General features: G+C 33.9%; 1 protein-coding gene across 4 annotated transcripts in view; it reads left to right on the forward strand.

Moving 5' to 3' along the window:
- The window catches only part of LOC128996240 (E3 ubiquitin-protein ligase Nedd-4-like), a 37,487-nt gene extending 18,528 nt beyond the window's left edge, over window positions 1-18,959 (forward strand). For 3 of the 4 annotated variants that reach the window (XM_054421401.1, XM_054421403.1, XM_054421404.1), the window contains exons 7-21: window positions 2,726-2,862; window positions 3,761-3,893; window positions 6,756-6,812; window positions 7,463-7,598; window positions 8,115-8,258; window positions 9,059-9,117; window positions 9,464-9,529; window positions 10,318-10,547; window positions 11,600-11,721; window positions 11,938-12,044; window positions 12,517-12,650; window positions 13,902-14,130; window positions 14,473-14,642; window positions 15,758-15,876; window positions 16,335-18,959. In XM_054421401.1, the coding sequence (XP_054277376.1) occupies window positions 2,726-2,862; window positions 3,761-3,893; window positions 6,756-6,812; window positions 7,463-7,598; window positions 8,115-8,258; window positions 9,059-9,117; window positions 9,464-9,529; window positions 10,318-10,547; window positions 11,600-11,721; window positions 11,938-12,044; window positions 12,517-12,650; window positions 13,902-14,130; window positions 14,473-14,642; window positions 15,758-15,860 (1,827 nt within the window). In that variant the 3' untranslated portion in view covers window positions 15,861-15,876; window positions 16,335-18,959. The remainder of the gene's footprint in view (window positions 1-2,725; window positions 2,863-3,760; window positions 3,894-6,755; window positions 6,813-7,462; window positions 7,599-8,114; window positions 8,259-9,058; window positions 9,118-9,463; window positions 9,530-10,317; window positions 10,548-11,599; window positions 11,722-11,937; window positions 12,045-12,516; window positions 12,651-13,901; window positions 14,131-14,472; window positions 14,643-15,757; window positions 15,877-16,334) is intronic. The other variant, XM_054421402.1, reaches the window with a different exon arrangement.
- The last annotated feature ends 1,043 nt before the right edge of the window (window positions 18,960-20,002 follow it).

The raw sequence follows: 20,002 nt of genomic DNA on the forward strand, positions 1-20,002 counted from the left end.
TTGTGAATTGTCCCACAACTTGATCCCATAAGCCAAATGGCTATTCACAAAAGCAAAATATCCCATCAACAAACAATCCTTTACAACACACAACAAAACTAACACTCTAAAATGTTATGCATTTAATTTCTTAGTTGTACTGGAAAAGTATTCCACCTTTTACAACAAAATTAGTTCTAGACTTTAAAAAAACTCTTTGAATTATAACCTAGTGCATTGATAGTCTGTCTTACAGCTATTTTAAAAATAGACACCCACAATCACAAATCCAAACAATTTGTCTACTGGCTAAACATTGACCAATAGCCCTTGTGGGATTTACCATGACAGCAATATCGGGTTAGTCATTGTTCTGATAACAGCTTTTTCTACTCCAAACAACTTTAATTTCTATGATGGCTGTGTTTTATGCTGATCTCCATAACCCCCCTTCGTATCTTAGCAAAGATTCACGTAGATATGTAAGTTTTTTGGAACTTTAATAGCTCTCTGTGGCAAATATTATTGTACCTGGTAGATTTAAATAAGCATATTGATAATTTGTTGTAAATAAATTGTTTAATGTGCAGATCCAAATTCATGTTGTCATCAATTTTGACTCAAAAATGTTTATAGTTTTGGAGATTTATTAATTGCAGGAATGGTAGGCCTATTAATCGATTTTGTCAACGGGGCGTAAGCAAGTACATAACTTAGGCATTGAAGTGTTAAAGTAGCTCTTTTATCCCTTAGCAAAAAATAATTGAAAAAAAATTATGTTCAGTTCTAAAGGAAAAAAAACTTGATCTCCAATTTAATTTATTTGATTCATTCTTCATTTTTTGCCATTATTTATTTACAAAATCATAATCAAAATAGCCTACCTAAAAACAATGTATGAAAATACAAAAATATAGTCCCTACTAACATGAAAGCTGTCATTGACAGTCTGAAACGGGTTTCTAGGCACAAGTGTAAGGTAGAGATTTTCAAAGGCAACATGGTTGTTACTATAAATTATCGTTTAAAAACATTTGACTTGTGGCGAGGAATTTGGAGAGTTGATGAGCCAGAGCAATTATTTCTTGCACCTCTTTTTTTAATTTTTTTTTTTCAAAATATGTAATTGGGAATTTAATAATTACTTACCCATATATAATCTTTCTCTCAGTAAATTAGATTATTTCTTGAAACAGTTGTTATTTTTCTAGTTGATTCATTAAACAAACAGTTTTATCAAGGAAGTGTAGTTAATGAAATTCAAAAGTGTTGAGTTGATATACAATTTACTTAGATGTTTTTATTCCCAACATTCAAAACGTAATCACTGTTTTATCAAGATGATAGTGTGAAAAATCTTTCTTGGCGATTACATTATTTGCTATCAAAGAGAGATACCTATAAAAAAAGTTATATGCCTTTCAAAGCCTACAGCTTTCAGGAGGCATCCCATCATAGCAGTTTAGCTATGTTCATTTACCATTTTATACAATGATGATGTGGTCAAATTGAAATTTGTAAATTAAAATTCACTTTGTTTTCACATAAAATATTTAAATATATGTATAGCAAAAGCTACTAAACAGGTGACATATTCAATACAATCTTAACCTAAAAATGCAAACAGAAAAGTCTTAGGATTTTTGAACATAAGGAACAATGTTTTTTTTTAGTTTTCATTTATCTAAAAAAGTAGTTTTGACTCTGTAAATAGTCAATTGTACAGTAACGAGGTAAATTGGATATTTTTAATTGTATTCTTAAAACGTTTGAAGCAGAGTTGGCTTTCAATATTTTCAGGCGGATTATTAAAAATGTCCAAACCCATGTAACAGACTCTTTCACCGATTCTGTATTGAAAGTTTACTTTGTGACTTGCGTTGTATGTGTTTAAATACTACTGTTTACAAAGAAGATGAAAATTCCTCTGAATTCAAAGCAAACATTAATATATAGAGAGAATAAAAAAAAGTGTAAATCATATGCTCATTTTGTTATTGTTTACAAACCATAGTTTTGAAATATCAAGCTATTACAATCCTCAGTATGAAATCTTGATTACAAGTGTAAAATTATTAGTTGGAGAAGGCTAGTGAGTTTCCTTTCACACTGTAAAGATTTCAAAGTGACAAAAAGTGTTTTCTACTGATAAGCCTTCCAAAATTGTACACTGCATGCAAATAATGTACAGATTAGCAGCAACAATATAATTGTTTACCGAAAGGAAATCCATGCTTTGCATGAACTGTATTTGGTTGCTTTGAAGAATGTAAACAACAAATAACTTACAAAACGTACAGTTCTTGTGTTTTTATGACTAGAAGAATGTCTTATCGATTCTTACGAAGGTCTCAGGTTGGTTGAAACATATTGTTAAGGCAGAGAGTGGAATTTCACTAAGAGACCTTCATTTGCTTTCATTTCTTATATATAGGCCTAAAAAGTACCACTTTTGTACACTTTTGTTTCTTTGTTTTTAGTACTATAATGTACAGTTGAAAATGTAGGTATCTTATTCTTTGGAAAATTAGGCTCAAAATTGTAACACCTCGATAATTAAGTTTCTATTTCTAGTTTATTTGCCGTTTTAATTTTGGTTATGTTGTGTTAAGATGTGCTTGTTTATTGTATTTAATTTCATTGTTCATTAATTTCACAGTACAACAAATTTTAACTAAGATCTTGTATGTACCTAACACCTGATTATAGAGCATAGTTGTCTGATGTGGAATTTAATGTCGCACAGGCTGTGTATGTTCCGCAAGGCGATGAGAATTTTGCTGCACTGCCTCCCGGATGGGAAGAGAGACAAGATGCTAACGGACGAACGTATTACGTGAATCATGTAGCTCGGACTACGCAATGGGAGAGACCTACGTTTAAGTGAGTATTTTTAATTTTTTAAGAGGCCGGCGGACTGAAAATAAAACTATCAACATAAATTAAAAACGCACACCGATTGTGCCATACAGTATAGTATATTCAATTCAATTCAATTCAATTCAAATCAATTCAAAACATCTTTATTCATTAGTATAAAAAATTGTATATACAAGAATGGTGTCAAATTCATCATTACATAAAATATAAACACAAATAAAAGACAAATACAATATACAAGAACAAAACAACAAAATAATACAGTCATCTCTCAAGTAGGTATAAAACAAAAGCATACTTCAGTGAAAACAAAAATATAGTTCAGTGAAACAGCAATAGGCCTAAAACATTTTAAGTCAATGCTGTTATTGCTTAGCCCAGAAATCTTTGAATTTATAGAGAGCATTTTGTGTCAAATGTAATTTTAGAGCGTTTTTAAATCTGTTGTCATCTGTTTCATTTTTGATTTTTATTGGTAATTGATTAAAAAATTGTATTCCAATGTATGATGGTTTTTGTTTAAATATTTCTTTTTTATGCTTATTAATTTGGAAATTATATCGGTTTCTTGTGTTGTAATTATGATTATCGACGTTTCTAGTAAATGTTGAAATATTACGTTTAACATGAAGAACAGTTTTGTAAATATAAAGGCTATAAACTGTCATGATACCCAATCCAATAAAATGTTTTTTACAGTGTGCATCAAAACACTCCAATACAAAAACACATCGGTAAATGCAGTTAGTTTTTTCTTTATTGTGATTTGTAATTAGGCACTAGAATTGCATTTATTGGTAGACAGCAAGGACTACTTGTGTTTACATTTATTAGGCTGATAATATTAGGCAAGTAATCTGTTGACTTTAAACTTCTACCGGTAATTGTTTGTTTTTGCCAGTGTGGAGAGCAATAGTTCAGTAAGCAACCAAATCCTGGAGTCGGCGGTGACGGAGTTCCAACGCCGGTTTCACATCAGCGCAGACGATCAAGAATCTAACAGAAGAACTAGCATTTCTAGCAATGTCAGTCAGGTAGGCCAAAAACGGAATTAAACATGTTGGTTTCAGCTTGCAGCAAACTTTTTAAATAATTTTTGATGTTAGTGTATTTTACAGCTATGGAAGGTATATTAAATGTGTAATGACAAAGACACTTAAAAAAATGTATTTCAACTAATTACAATTTTAAACACAAGTTAATTGATTGAAATGAATTAGATTGATTGAAATTGGTTGATTGTTTACTGTCCCTGAAAATAAACTCATCGTGTTCATTTCTTTTTAGTCTTTTTTTTATTGATTAACACAGGCATATTTTAAGCAACCATAATTTAAATTTGGTCATTGTGTAGCTTCGATACAAAGGTTATTCATTTGTTTTACATGATCATTTATTAATAGCTCAATCAATGAAATTCAGCGTTTTCTGTAGAATTTTCTTATGTGTTCGACGGAGGTATAAATGCATTAACGTACACTGAGATACTCAATGGCCTCTCAATAGTGCCGGACTCCCGCGGGCTCAGTGTCCCCGGACTACTGGCTAAAAAAACCCCTCATCTCCTAGGACACTAGCCTAGAACTGTTTAGCACATTACTTCGGGCTAGGCCATTTTAACTATGCCACTAGGGCTTTCCTTATTATTTATTCCGAAGGCTGTGGCCTATCGAGATCGACCTTCTTAGCCTCTGAGAACTGCTTGAAACAGTTCCAGGTGCCCTCCCCCTGGAGTATAGTTCCAACGTTGTTGGGAGTGATGTCAACACTGATCTCGGAGATTAAAAAGGGCGGACATGCCACCTGTCGTAAAAGAAGGTGTGCACGACCGTCTGCAGTGCCGGTACAATACAGATAGTCTGAGCTGGCGGCCTTCCCATTCTGTGCAAAAAGGTCCAAAATTACCTGTGACCCAACAAAAACTGGGTCACAAAATACCCGACCTCACCATGCTCCCGTTCCACTCATGGTCGGATGCTACGAATGAGCATGGCGGTCCAACGACCCCAAGACTTGGTTGAAACTGCAGTCGCATTCTTCTCTGGCAGCAGCCTCCCTGTCTACTTCAGGTCTTAAGTGGCCTGTTGCTCCTTCACAAGATGGAAGATGGGGATGACACCGGCAATCACCGTGACTGCAGGCTCGGAGACCCTGCTGTAGGCAGAAGCAACTCGCATTCCTTTGAGGCTGAACGCGGGAAAGCCGGTCACGGATTAAGTAAAACAATAGTTCTGCAAATAATAATAATAGTAGTGTGGTTCTGCAAATAATCGTTTACACCTTTATACCACTAATTTTATTGCTCAATCTGTTGTTCTGAAATTATAGTGTTCGATTATAGTGTTCGCCAGACAATCGAAAGGCCACCCGTTCATTCCTCAAAAAAACTGAAACTCATAAGCTTTTTTATTGTTTAAAACTAATCCCAACTGTCCTTCGTCATTGAGCCTTTAACTAATAGCCATGACTAAAGGAACTGGTGATCTTAGTCAGTAACAAAGCTATTAAACACATATTACTCATCCTACACTTATCTACATTCATATTTGAGCTAAAATTTGTCTTAGTACAGCAATTGCCCCATCTGATAAATGTTAAAGTCAGGGAATAATCCTCATTTAATGCTATTTAAACTATATAAGGGGTCTTCTCTAACTTCAACTGTAATAAATATAACTAGTCCTTGTATACTTCAAACACTTGTTTTAACCAGCAGATATACCTCTAAGTTTACCTAGAAATAAATCAAGTACAGGAATTACGACTAATAATGTTGAAAAATCCAAATAACCAAATTAGCTCGGAACCTTTGGGCATGTACTGTGCCGATTGTGTTGTCAGGAGGATGATGAGTGGAGGGGGGAGTTGGACGTGGACATTGGTGTGGAGGAAGGAGAAGAAGAAGACGAAGCGAGCATGGACAGTGAGATCGAACTCAGCGATACTTGGTGGGATCGTGTCGAGCAGGTGGAAATACCTTACTACCCTGGGGTGCCTCAGTTAGATCCATACACCCATTGAGAGTTGATGTATCTTCAATGTTGATCTGCGAATCCCCTGGCTTAGGTTTTCCTGTTGAAATTTGCTATTTATTTGCTGTTTTTCATTCCTGGTAAAAGATTTATTCATTAGTGACTGATTGCTGGAGTGTTCATCCCATGGTGCTGTAAGGTACAAAGTACATCGAGTTGTGAATCCTGTGGCTTAGTTTTCCCATATTCAGTCTGGTATTTGATTTTCATAGTTTCACCCTCCTCCCCCCCCGCCCCAAAAAAAGAATAAAGGTTCGTCCTTCAACAATCAATAGTTGGAGTGTTTGCCCTTTAATGATGTAGAATAAAAACTGGACGTAAATTTCCATTGTACGTTTTAGAATTTGATTTAGGGACATATATAATGCTTTGATGTCAATTCCTTATACCCTGGCAGTTTGTTTAGGAAATAACAGCTAATTCAATTACCGGCAGTAAATTTCTCTAACCTATTTTATTTAATTCTTGCAATAAGTTTATATTATTTCTTTTGTAATTGATATTTTAGTGAACAAGCTTAATCAGAATTCAGAATTTGTGTAACCTGTTGTTGACGTTATAAGTAATTAGCTTGGATAGGATTCTTCTCTTTTCTGTAACGGAAGGCATACAGGTTTAAGTATTCAAGATAAATAATGGGATGAAGAGGAAAGTAGTGTGAGACCATCTACTTCTTCAGTTGCATCTGTATCTTATCGATTACAGCTTTTTATGATATGTAAGTTTTTACTGTGCTTTTAGGCTTTAAAAAATACCACACAAACGAGTCCACTTTTTTAACACATTTAGAAGCCACTCATTGTCAATTTTGTACAGTTTTATTTTTTATTTTTGAAACACCAACTGGTATATTTTGGGTTTCAGGCAAGCGAAGTAGTCGATAGCCCGACTCAACCGAGGCCTGATAGTCAAAATCAAACGGTAAGTTTTGTTAAATTTTTTTCAGATTGTCTTGTTTTACTTTTTATTATTTTTTTTTTTTTAAGTTTGTGTGTTTTTTTAATTGATTCTGTAACTGCAGTTGGGAATTCTGTTATAGACTAAAGTTCTATGGGCAAAATTTGGTAATTATTTAAGGGTTTATTTTACTCTGCTACAGTTTCCCTTCTTTAACATGCTAACTCAATGTGCTTACAAATATTATAAGCAAAACTATATTTAGATGACCTACTGTAAAATAATTCTATTGGTTTATTTGAACTGTCTTAATATTCCTTCATTTTTTAATATGTTAAGCTAATAAGTTGTCTAACAAAACATGAGACGTTTCAAATCCAAGATAAAGTTTTACCACTCCATTAAGGTTTTCCATGTCAACTTCTCTGTCCTCTTTAAGCCCTTGGTTGTTCCATCTTAATATGGGTTTTTACCAGTGCCGCATCCTTTCCACAGATTTTTTATCATTCCAACTCACAAACCAATGTTTAACAATAAAAGATTACAACAATGCTGAACCTAGACCATTTAAAAAATCATCCATATTGTAACTCACAACAACTCGTGGCTGATTTTTATGCCTATTTTTTGTTACTGTGACACAATAAAATTCCTGTTTCTTGACTCAAAAACAGAATGAAGAAGCGAATCGCACGGAACCATCGAGGGAAGGCCTTCCAACGGGCTGGTCACTCCAGGTGGCGCCTAATGGACGAGTTTTCTTCATCGACCACAACTCACGGGCGACCACATGGGTTGACCCCAGGACGGGTGAGTTTCGTAACTGTAGGCGACTTAGCATTGTCAGCTGTTGTTAGTTTTGTCTTTGAAAAGCCTATTCATGTGGGCCATAAACACACAATTGTAAAACATAAGTTTGAAAACAGAGAAGTGTTTTTGGAAGTTCAATTGGATAATTTCTTGTTTAACATTGTTTCATACGTTTTATTTCATTTTCTGAAAGTATATTAAAATATGACTAATAACACTTGAAACATATATTTACTCCTATATTGTTGGCTCACAAGACGGTGCATATAGATGGTGAGTAGAGATCGATTTTTAAGTCACTCCAAATATCATCAAACCCAATAGGCGAGAATCATTCATTCGAGCAATTCATTGATTTCAGACTTTAATAATTGTGAGTATTTGTGACTAGCTAATTTTTGCAACCCAGGACAAGTTATGATTAGATCTTCAAACTGTCTTATTCCATAGTAATGAATTACTTGGAAGAGGACATACAGTTCACCTAACTAACTATATAATGTTTGTGTTGGTTAGGCCGAGCTTCGCCGATGCCCAATCAGAGAGAGGCGCCTAATGTTGCTCGTAGAGTCGCAGGTCCGGACGATGAACTCGGACCTCTACCCGAGGGTTGGGAGGAGCGTGTTCACACGGACGGACGGATATTCTTCATAGATCACAGTGAGTACAAATAGCTTACATGTACATGACACTGGTGAAATAATGTGCAGTATTGAGCTATCACTATCCAAATGCAAAATAATTCTCTGCCAAGGAAAAGATTAAAATGTGTAAATTGTACGTATTAGTAGCTATGAATATAGGTAAAAATCGACTAGGCCTGTGATAAAGTTGGTTAATCTTAATATTCAGTTAGACAGATATTATTATTCTTAATAGGTATTCACACAATTTTCTTGTAAAATCCTTCAATTCCTATCGGTTAAATACAAATTATTAAGAAAATGATCAGTGGATATTGACTTGTAATTCAAATGCCGACCAGGAAATAGAACATTCTGAAAGCACAATAAGGTAGAAACTAACTTTGTTAGCCTACTTGATTACTTATTTGCTTTTGAGGGAAAAATCAGCAAAAGGATTTTAGAATTTAAGGAAGACATAAGGAGGACTTGAAAAAATGTCCGTTCAATTTTGGTGGTGATTAGTTTTAGTCTATAGTTATTGAAGAGATAACTGTCAATGAATGTTTATCGTAATGATCAGCAAAAACCCAAAAAGACATAATCATACTTAAGGTTAATGTTGACTGTAGAGGGGAAAAGAAGAGTGGCTACAGGAGAAGAATGAAATGAAGATATATTGGATTCAGAAAAGATGATTGAGATTTGATTCAGAAGAAACTTACTACAGTTGTCCAACAAAGCCCCAAAAGTTATTTGAAAGGCCTTCTTGTCCAATAAATGTAACTTATTTTTGTAACTTGTACTTTTTTTATAGTTAATCAAATTCTTTTTCAGATACCAGAACCACACAGTGGGAAGACCCGAGACTTTCCAACCCCAATATTGCTGGTCCGGTAAGTAGTCTCTTTTTTTGTAAAACATAATTTGTACTCTCTACTGTTCATTACCTGGTAGTTTATTTTATAGAGTTTTTTTTTCAACCCATAACCTAATGCTGCATAACTTCCATGGTGTATGTTGTTCCACTTGTCCTCATTAATTTTACATTGTTTCTGGCTATCTAAATAAATGATTAAATGATACTTGCAGTAAACATTGTTTTGCTTACTTTTCTGCTTTATTAACTACCTATACTATGTTACCATACCACTAAAAAATACTATTTTCAATTTATATAAGTTTAATAAGTTTTCAGTTATATATTAGACCAATTGTATTGAATGTGTTCTGTGTTTTCAGGCGGTGCCGTATTCCAGAGATTATAAGAGAAAGTATGAATATATGAAGTCACAGTTAAGAAAACCTGTAAGTTTTTCCAATTTTTACTTTACTAATAAAGGGTGAGGCAGTGAAACGGCACGATATAAAAAAATCACAAATAATTCATTTTGAAAAGAAGAATAGTTGTATTAGCATAAATCCTAAGTACATGAATTGAAATTAATGTTTCACCTTAAATAATTATATTTTTTAATACAGTGTCAGTAAAATGGTGTATTTAGTTTTGCACACATTGTTGAATTATGAATTGAAGTCAACCCATGACGTTTTTTAGCGTTTTCATAACGTCTGCAATCATTTTATAGTGTTTTGTTGTGCTAGCAGTGGCTTCAAAACTATTTACCCAATGGAGGATAGCTTTCGTTGATGGCACGGGAGCCCGGGACGATTGACTGAACTCGCAACGGAAAGTGCGCTAAACACAAACCATAATATCCACGTTTTTGTAATATGCTTTTACAGCAAACGTGTGTGTACTGTGCACTCGTGCAACGCTCCATGGCTACTAAAATTTCAACTTGTCTATGGTCATTTGCCACGTACTCTAATAGCCCCCAATTCCTTGTCAGCTGGTATCGGGATCGTTCCGTTTCATTGCCTTCACCCTGTAAATATGTAAAGGAAAGCCATGAGGCTTTTTAATATTTTTTTTAATGAGAAAGCTCTTAATTTTTTCAGTGTTTGTTTACTTCTATTAATTTTAGTGTCAGTCTATTTGTTAAGTGTCGAGAGTCAATCGCACTTCTATATAAGCTTCAGCTTTATAATCTGAGGTTGATTATGAGGTAATTTGCTCACCATTTGTTCCGCAGAACAACGTTCCCAACAAGTTTGAGATCAAGGTGAGCAGAGCCACAATACTAGAGGACTCGTACCGCATCATCAGCAACGCCCCGAGGACAGACTTGCTCAAGACCAAACTGTGGGTGGAGTTTGAAGGAGAAGTGGGGTTGGACTATGGTGGTCTGGCGAGAGAGTGGTTCTTTCTACTGTCCAAGGAAATGTTCAACCCGTATTATGGCCTTTTTGAGTATTCCGCAATGTAAGTATGGTTGTTTTTACTCTCTGTATCCTAAGTACAAGACATAGAGATTAAAAACATCAAAATAACTACTGCTTGAAATAATGCAGAGTTTTTAAGTTCTGTAACTATGTCAGTGTTCTCTGTTTTGTTATTTTGAAAAATGATGGAAAATAATGATTTATAATCAAGCTGTTGAATCCTACTCATGGTGTTGTAAAATTCAAAGCCTGTTTTGATGTGTGTGTCATGTCCAGTTTAAGTTTTGGATGTGGACTAAATTCTTTTTGTTGGAATACTTAACCGCTAGTTTTCATATCAGAGACCAGAAAATGGCTTATACAATATTTAATAGATAATTTTATTTTATTAAAACAATTTTTAAGTGTGTGAATTAGCAGGAAATAAATGAATAATATTATTTTAAAAAACACTTCTAATTTACCAGACAAAATCAGAACTTATGTTGTCGTCGTCATTTTGTGTTGAGGAGAACAATGGTGAATCTCTAAAGTACCGGTAGTGTGTTTAATACATGATATTACTTTTCTTACCTTGCGCTTGCAGCACAGAGAAGTAAGATGCAGAGGATACATTCGGTACACTTAAGAGGTGTCTAGCACCAGTCACTGGTGTCTAGAGGAAATTTTATTCGTCATTCCCTTCCGCTCTCCTTTCCCCCTTGCCATCACATACTACAACGCTCACACATTAGGAAGATTCTTTGTGCTATAACTGCAGTACAAAATGCTATGTGGCCATTGCTGTTCAGGCTCATCCTTGTTCGGTACAAGTACATTTCCGCCCCCCCCCCCCCATACCAGAGCTAAAAGCGCACAGTTTTACCATGACATTGTATTGTATCCTCTGTATATTACTTCTCTGTGCCTTGCAGAATGCAGATAGTCTTTTCTTTTCTACAGTCCTTTCTTTCTCAGGTCTGCATGTGTCTATATGATTGTCTTGTCACCCCAGAGCATTTAAATTGGATTCTCGTTTACTGCATTCAAAGCAGATTTCAGGCTCAACGTCTCTGAACGAAGATCATGTACATGAATTGTTTATTGTTCCAGGGATAACTACACTTTACAAATCAATCCTATATCTGGGCTGTGTAATGAAGAACATCTCAACTACTTTAAATTCATCGGGAGAATAGCGGGGATGGCTGTGTACCACGGAAAATTACTTGATGGTAAGAACTGCTATGTAAGAAATATCGAATGAAAAAATAATAATTAGACACACACAGGAAGATTCAAATCAGAAAATTCAATGTTATTGGTTTTTGTTGCCTTGGTTGAACATGTATTGTTGTCTTTTTAATCACTGTACACAATCTTACAGGCCTCTTTATTTAAATAAACTTTGTATATAATGACTCTTTACTGATGTGGATGATTTATTTCAGCTTTCTTTATCCGTCCTTTCTACAAGATGATGCTTGGTAAACCCATTGACCTGAAGGACATGGAGAGTGTCGACTCGGAATATTACAACTCATTACTCTGGATAAAGGTAGGCTACTGTCATAAGATGTTGTTGTATATTTTTACTTTCCCTATAAATAGTAAATTGAGAAAGTAAAAAATGGGAAAACCCAATTTTACCCCATTAAACCCTTTCCATAGTCCAATCATGCTGGTTCCCCATATCTCGTTTGAATAAATGTAGGTTAACACGTTTATTTCAAATGTGATTGAAATGGGATAGTTTTTAATCACTTAAATAATCATTTTTTTTTTCGAGTTATCATGGACTGTGTATTTTATGCTTGAAAACTAACAGTTGCGCTTGGGCTAACAATGATAATTTTAATTGGAACAGATTTAATTTTTTGATGCCATAGTTTGTAGTCTGATAAACAAATACAAGACAAACAGCTGATAAATTTATCCTTTTTTTGTATGTAAATATGATAGTTCAGTTTTTGCAAATTAAGAAAAAGAAACAGTTTATTTGTTATTTGAAAATATCTTGTTGGTTGCAGGAAAACAATCCGACAGAGCTGGAGTTGACGTTTGCAGTTGATGAGGACAGTCTTGGCCACACGAGTCAGCGAGAACTGAAACCTAACGGAGCGAACATTCCCATCAACGAGGAGAACAAGGACGAATACATCAAGTAAGTGATGCATAAAAATAAAAATACTTCTAGGATTTAACCGAACAACATCGGCTGAAAGCTAAACCTAAGATATGACACCTAAGACATGATATTTTCAATGCTTGGGCTTCCAGTTGCCATATTGGTAGAGTGGTAACCATTAGGTCTGGTTGACAACAAAGTTGTGTTAGACAGCAGTTCCCAAGTTGAGTCTCGACCCACTGGTTTCTATAAAGGGTATCAGCAAATTGACTCGTACTTTCTCTCATTAGCCTGTCAACAGTTTTAATGGGTGAGCGGTAGGAGTAACTATAATTTAATATAAGATCACAATTGCAATAACTTTTCAACCGTGATTTTATAGCATTGGGGGTTGTACATTTTGTTTCGAGTTCAAAGGACCATAACATACTAAACACACACAGACATCACTTCAATAACCACTTTTTGGGTTTGGGGGACCCAAAACTCAAACTCAAAAATGTTATCGAAAACCATACATTCTCCATATCTGACCGTGTCTTGACCGTGCCAATGTCATTGTATAGCCAACTATGACTTTTTCCCAAAAGGCAAAAATGCGTTACAAATCAGTTTAAATAACCTCACTCTGTCCTGCCCAATTCTTGAATACTTACTTGAATACTTACTTGAATACTTGAAGGCTTCGTCTCTGACCGGGATTCCGGATGGACTGCGTCAAATTTATTTTAAAAAGTAAACTGAGATGGCGGCGAGTTAAAAAAGTGGCACGTCATCTAATTCTTTAAATGTGTAAATAGGCCTATTTTGAAGTTTTTCCTTCACTGAGGTTTTAAACCCAGCCACATCCATACTTCTGACTTCTTCAGGCAGACTATTGTAGAGTTTAATTGCGGTCACTGGGAAGCTATTCAGGGATTTGGACAGTCTGCATTGAGGGGTGTCGAGGTTTCTAGCGTTCCTGGTGTTATGCTGATGTATATCTTGTCTTCTTCCATACTTAGAGATGTTCTGGCGTACGTGTATCAGACAATTGAGGACATATTGTCCATAAACAGTCAGTATGCCGAGACGTTGAAAGATAGGCCTATGAGTAAAATCTTTGCCTGTTATTTCAGTAGAGGTTATCACTCTCAACGCCTCCTTTTGGCGTCAATATTTTCAACTACCTTCGATCCTTTTTATTCAAAAACTGGCTTGAACTAGTACTTGAATGGAAAATCTATTTCAATCCATAGTCTTAGGTCACATTTCTAAGTTTTCTGTTGACATTAGTTTTGTTCACAGGTTGGTGATAGAGTGGAGGTTTGTAGCGAGAGTTCAAGATCAAATGAACGCCTTCCTGGATGGATTCAACGCTTTAGTGCCTCTCAACCTAATCAAAATCTTTGACGAGAACGAGTTGGAGCTGTTGATGTGTGGCATACAAAATATTGACGTCAAGGATTGGAAACAAAACACACTCTATAAGGGGGACTACCATCCAAACCATATTGTCATCCAGTGGTTTTGGAGGGTGAGATACATCATTGTTTGTACAAGCTATTAGTGTCTACATCAGTGTCATTTTGTATTTAAGATTCTCGCTTTTACTTTTTTTTATTTTCAATCACATTACATCTTGGCAGACGATTTTTTGTTTAGTTTGATTTGTTTTAAGGGAAATTACTCCAAACCACTCATATTTTTGGGATATGGTTTAGAACTCTTTTTTTTATTTTTTTTTTACTCTATGTGGCCTTTTATGTAAAATTTGAGCTAATTTCAAATAACTATAATTAAATTTCAAATAGCTATAATTACTACTGATATTTCTAGTTTTCAAATTCTTGTTTAGCAATACTGAATTAATTTTTAGGTTGTTCTGTCGTTCACCAACGAAATGCGATCACGACTGCTGCAGTTTGTCACTGGAACTTCACGAGTTCCGATGAATGGATTCAAGGAACTCTACGGAAGTAATGGGCCGCAAATGTTTACAATCGAAAAATGGGGAACGCCTGACAACTATCCAAGAGCGCATACTTGGTGAGTAAAGTGTTAAGCGATTGTCAATTTTGTTTTGATTTTCAACTAGGGCCTACACATTTTATTTAGTGTAAAGTGAATAGTGTACTGTATTAGTGAAGCTACTTCATGTAAATTTAAAGGAAAGCAAACAACCAGCTTATTTACCTAAAACATAGGGGATATTGCTGTGAATTGATCAAAAAATCTATTCACTAGTGTGACGTCATGGATCCTGCAGCATGGCCTGTTTTTCTAGTGGGGCCTTGATAGAGGTCACCTAGCTTATTTGAGAAGATATAGATTCGACATATAATGAAAGGTCTCAAAACCTAACACTGATATTTTGTTATAATATATTCTTCAAACTTACTTACTATACCTTAGAAGGGTTTTGGCTCCACCAACAAATACTCTCCATCTTTTCCGATCGTATGCCTCATCTACTTTCGCTCCTGCTATTGCAATGTCCTCACGCTGTCCCACCATCTTCTTTTATGTCTTCCATGTGGTCTTCTCCTGCTTCCTTCAATAGTGTTCCTGTATCCCTTCTCAAGACGTCCGACATGACATGTATCTTAGCCGTCTAACCCTCGCATGTGCTGTGATATCATTATCGTGGTCTCTATAAATTTTGTATTTCTTCATTATGCCTGATTCTCCACCCACCATTATCATTCACAGAACCAAAAATCGTTCTTATTTTATTTTTAAAAACAATGTGTTTTCTCTCTTCTTCTTTATTTAATATCCACATTTTGGCTCCATATAGTGAGACCGGTCGGATAATATATTCTTCAAACGTTAAAATTAATTTTTCCTTTAATCTACTCTTAGAAGAAGTTCTATGATAGGAGAAATATTGTTATGTTTGTGAGCTTTTATTGTGTATCTTAGCCAATGTACTAACGATGAAAACTATTATCAGAAAGAGTATAGATCTCTTTTATTGAATAAATGTTTTTTCTCCTTTTTAAACAGTATTCAAAGTATTGTTAGTCAGTACTATAGATAGACCATCATATTTTCCTTGGTCAAGTAATTTTTTTGAAATTACATAGGATAATAATAGGATAATTATTATCAAATAAACTGTTCAAATTGTGGATAGTTTTGATCTATTGTTATTTTTTCAGTTTTAACCGGCTAGACCTTCCGCCCTACGAAAGTTATCAGCAACTGAGAGACAAACTCATCAAAGCCATAGAAGGTTCGCAGGGATTTGCCGGGGTTGATTAAAACGTCAGTATAAAAAGTAATGCTTTACACTATGTTACTAGTAAACTTTTTCAGCCATTTTAACTTAAGAATTACTTGTGAATTCAATAGATTGCTTATAGATTCACAAGACATAAGGATTTATCATAACACGCCTCTCTTTGTGTTTGTAATATGTGTTGCATTTGTATCTGTGTTTTTTTGGATAAATGCTACAACTACTAAATAGTCTGGGGTGAAATATGCCGCTAAGATGGGACAAGAACCTGGCCAATATTTAGGCCTTCTTATCTTCTTAAAATCTCCTTGGGCCATATGCACTGTTCATGTCCAAAGTTTTAATGTGGAGTTCTTGTTAGTTTTTGATTGGTGTCCATTAAAAAAAGAAAATGCACAATGTTTGCAACTGCTACTAAGTTTAGATTTTAACAAAGTAACGTAGTTTAAGTAAGTTTTAGTAAGTACGGATTCCTAAACCGTCTGTTTCACTTTCAGGTGCTAGCTCCAGAATTTCAAACTCCTCTGCTTCGTCTAACACCAATAATTATCTGTATATATTTGCTTACTTGTGATTATTGTATTATATAAATAAATATATAATGGATTGTATAAATTTTTAAGTAACTATACCTTAAAGTTTGTTAATGACGGATACTTTATTGAATATCAAGGTGAAAAGATGTATGTTAGACTATTTATGATTACTTAAAATGTTATTCTAATTACATAAGTTACAAGTTCTATTGTAAGGTTTAAAACTTTTATGATAGAATATATTTTAGGTAATATAGTGGTATGACCTTTTCATCTTCAGCTTTAAACTGTAAGCATAATTCTTTATCTATTTGTAAAGATTTTTAAGCAAACATAACATGAAAGCATATAAATATTTATTTTCAGATTAATTTGTTTTTAGATTGGAATTTCTGTATATAGGTATAAATTATTTTAAAAAACTGTTTATTATAATAAAGTTGTCAGCCAGTACACAAAACTTATTTGAGCCTCCGGTCAACTTTCTTTATTCCATAAGTGGAAATTATTGCTTATCACTTGGTCCTTATGTTTACTTTTCACGAGTTATTTCAAGGAAATGTTTGGTTTTGATTGTGTGTAATAATCAAGTTTCCACATATTAATCCGATATATGTTAATATTATTAGAGGGGTATTGTTTAGATTAATGAAATACATCCAAAACTTGTTAAATGACTGTTGTTTTATGAAGAAAAAAACACTTTGATAGCTGTAAATCAATTTTTTGTGAAGGAACAAACAATTTTTTTTTAAACTACTCATTAGAAAGTAAAATTAAGTTTTCAAAATAAAATGTGTGTTTTAATTTTTTATTAAACTAGAAAATAGAACTATGCATACACACTCTGTCTATCATTTGCTCAAAGATAATTTATGTGGCCTTACCACAATATTTTAATTTCCAAAAGTATACTTTAAAAATCAAATTGAAAAGCTTGGAAACTGAAATGACTGCTATTCACATTTCTAAGTAACAACGAACTGAATTCATATTCAAGGGAAATCAGTAGTTATTGCTCAACAAGAATTTTCTGTGGATTTATTTATACTGCAAGCTAAAGGTCAGTTTAGTCTGTCAACGTTCATAAGAGTTAAGGTTCTATAAAGTTCACATCATGACTGATGATTCATTATTTGAATGATGAATCAAGACTAATAATTCATAACTATCAATCCTGAGTTGGTATTGCCGTTGATCTAATTGAATTGGAATAGACTTAACTCGACCCATTACCATCTTGAGATAAGCCTTTGCACTAAACAAAAGATATATTTTTTGTTTAATACTTAAAGTTAAAGTTTATCAGTCTGTCGATTGGTACTTTAGGAATATTTTTTGTAAATTTAATTTATGTATGATAAAGGATCATAATACAGTAGAACCTCAGCTATTTCTATTTCTCGCTTAATCTAACTATGCCATCGCCTATCGGTTACAATGTTTTCACGGTAATAAATATTTTGACCATTTCCAAATGTTTTCCATTTTTTGTTTTCCTCAATTGTGGCAAAATATTCATATTATATGAATATGATTTCCGCTTTCACAGATACATTAACATCATCTTCCGTGATAACGGCAAATTCCTGCTCCTCAGATGAAATTTTCACTGTTCCGCCCATGGTACCGGTCCTGTAGGTGACAGATTAGCGGGTACTGTATTGTGATTTTCTATTAAACAAAGTTATATTATTCAAAGTTATCAAATAAACGTTTCCATAAAAAATATGAACTTCGCAACATTTTTGTACATATGTAAGACATTAATTCCATACAAAGACATAATTTTACATTCCTGTGAATGAATTTGTATATCAAGATGAAATTGTGAAGATCAAGCCTATCATGGCTTAAGACTTTTAAAATCCGGTTAAAAGTTTTGTCTTATTAATGGGAAAAGGTACTCTTTTGTTGTTAACATTCCTTACAATGTTTATATTTTTGTTTTGCACCTCATTTGTGATATCTGTGTTTGTTAAAAACATGTACTAATTCTTCAATTGAAATGCTCACTTCAAACACATTCAGCCCTAAAATGTGCATTTTGTTTCAAATAATTTATTTCCACCTGAATTAGAAGAACAGGTTAATTTATGTTTGTTGTATTTCTTCCTATTATTGAATTTCTTGTGAGTTTATCAGCTGACTTGTATAACACGTTTCATCGCTCCTGTTATAGATTGTAAATAAAAATGTTCAATTACACATAATATTTTTGTTATTTGTTTCAGGTTTTTGTGTTATTATTTTTGTTATCAGTAGTAACAAATTACGTGATAAATATATTTGACTTTACTTATTTTGCAACCCTGAGGTTTTATTTTGTCTCGCCTTAAGCCCAAAATTTACCTTTAATCTTGCTGATGAGTAATTTTAATGATTACCGTTAGAATAAATATAAATGCCGAATTGTTTCATTGGTATCATTATTGTTTTAGATATATATTCTGTTCATTCGATATTTACTTCTTTCTATAAGTTAATACTTACTTTAAAAACTGTTTTATATAAGTATCAGCAATATAACGGTTCTATTAAGCCGTATTTTATAAAATGTAGCTACTTACGAAGTAATTTATTCAATCAAATAAATACTGTTTATTAATTTTGCGGTTTGTCTAATATCATTTACCTACCTTGCATGGTTTTCAAAATCCTAATTATGATAAAAGTCCTAGTGGACAAGCGCACACAGTCAGATAGGTTTGGATCAAGTAGAAAAATGCCTTTCTCAGAGTTGCAATTCACAAAGAACAAGTTGATACAAGATCCAAACCCTCAATCTATGTCACGACGGCTGTTCTGTGATCAGAAGGTCTAAGGCTGGTAAATTGGTAAATTTGGTAAATTGCTGATTAGTTTGAAGCATTACATTTTTACTTCTTTTCTCTCAATCCTTGAACCTCATTGGTCTGTTAGCCGTGTTGTTAAGTAAAACTATGCTGTTATGTGAAACTTTTCAATTCTAAGAACTGAACTGAAACGGCTACTCAAAAAAAAAAACAGTCGTAGATAAAAGTTGTTCAATGCATTGCATTCTAAGGCACTAGAGTTGTCTGATTCGGTTTTTTAAAGTTTTGGTGTTTTTGTTGTTTACCTAGTATATTCCACCTAGCCTACTGTATGGCCTACTTTTTACTTTAAAACTTCACCTTCTATCGTCTGTGATATTAATTTATTAATCTAGTCTGCTTGGGTTACTGTGTCTATGTTACAATAATAGTTGACCATGTCTATTGCATGTTTGTTATGCTTTAGGACATAAAGGATTTATTATTTCTGAGACTAGATGCAGTGTAAGAGCGAGTCTGTGTGGTCGGGTTGTCTGACCAGAACAATCTGCTTCCAATGTTAGAAGTAGGCTAAAACTTGTGTACGTTGACATTTTGTTAGACAGCATCATTGACTGATAGCCCATGGCTGACATCTGGGTATGGAAAATATTAAAAATTAAAATTGGTCAATTATATTGGGGCTTTCAAGAGTTAGTTCTCTTCTTGATCTACCAATAACCATCTTCAAAGTCAAATGTAATAATATCATTTACCCTCATTGCATGGTTTTCAAAATCCTAATCATGATCAAAGTTCCTAGTGGACAACAAGCGCACACAATCAGATAGGTGA

This window comes from Macrosteles quadrilineatus, unplaced genomic scaffold, assembly GCF_028750875.1.
Source record: "Macrosteles quadrilineatus isolate MER2022 unplaced genomic scaffold, UCM_ALF_1.0 Scaffold_6__1_contigs__length_79288215, whole genome shotgun sequence".
Taxonomy (NCBI): domain Eukaryota; kingdom Metazoa; phylum Arthropoda; class Insecta; order Hemiptera; family Cicadellidae; genus Macrosteles; species Macrosteles quadrilineatus.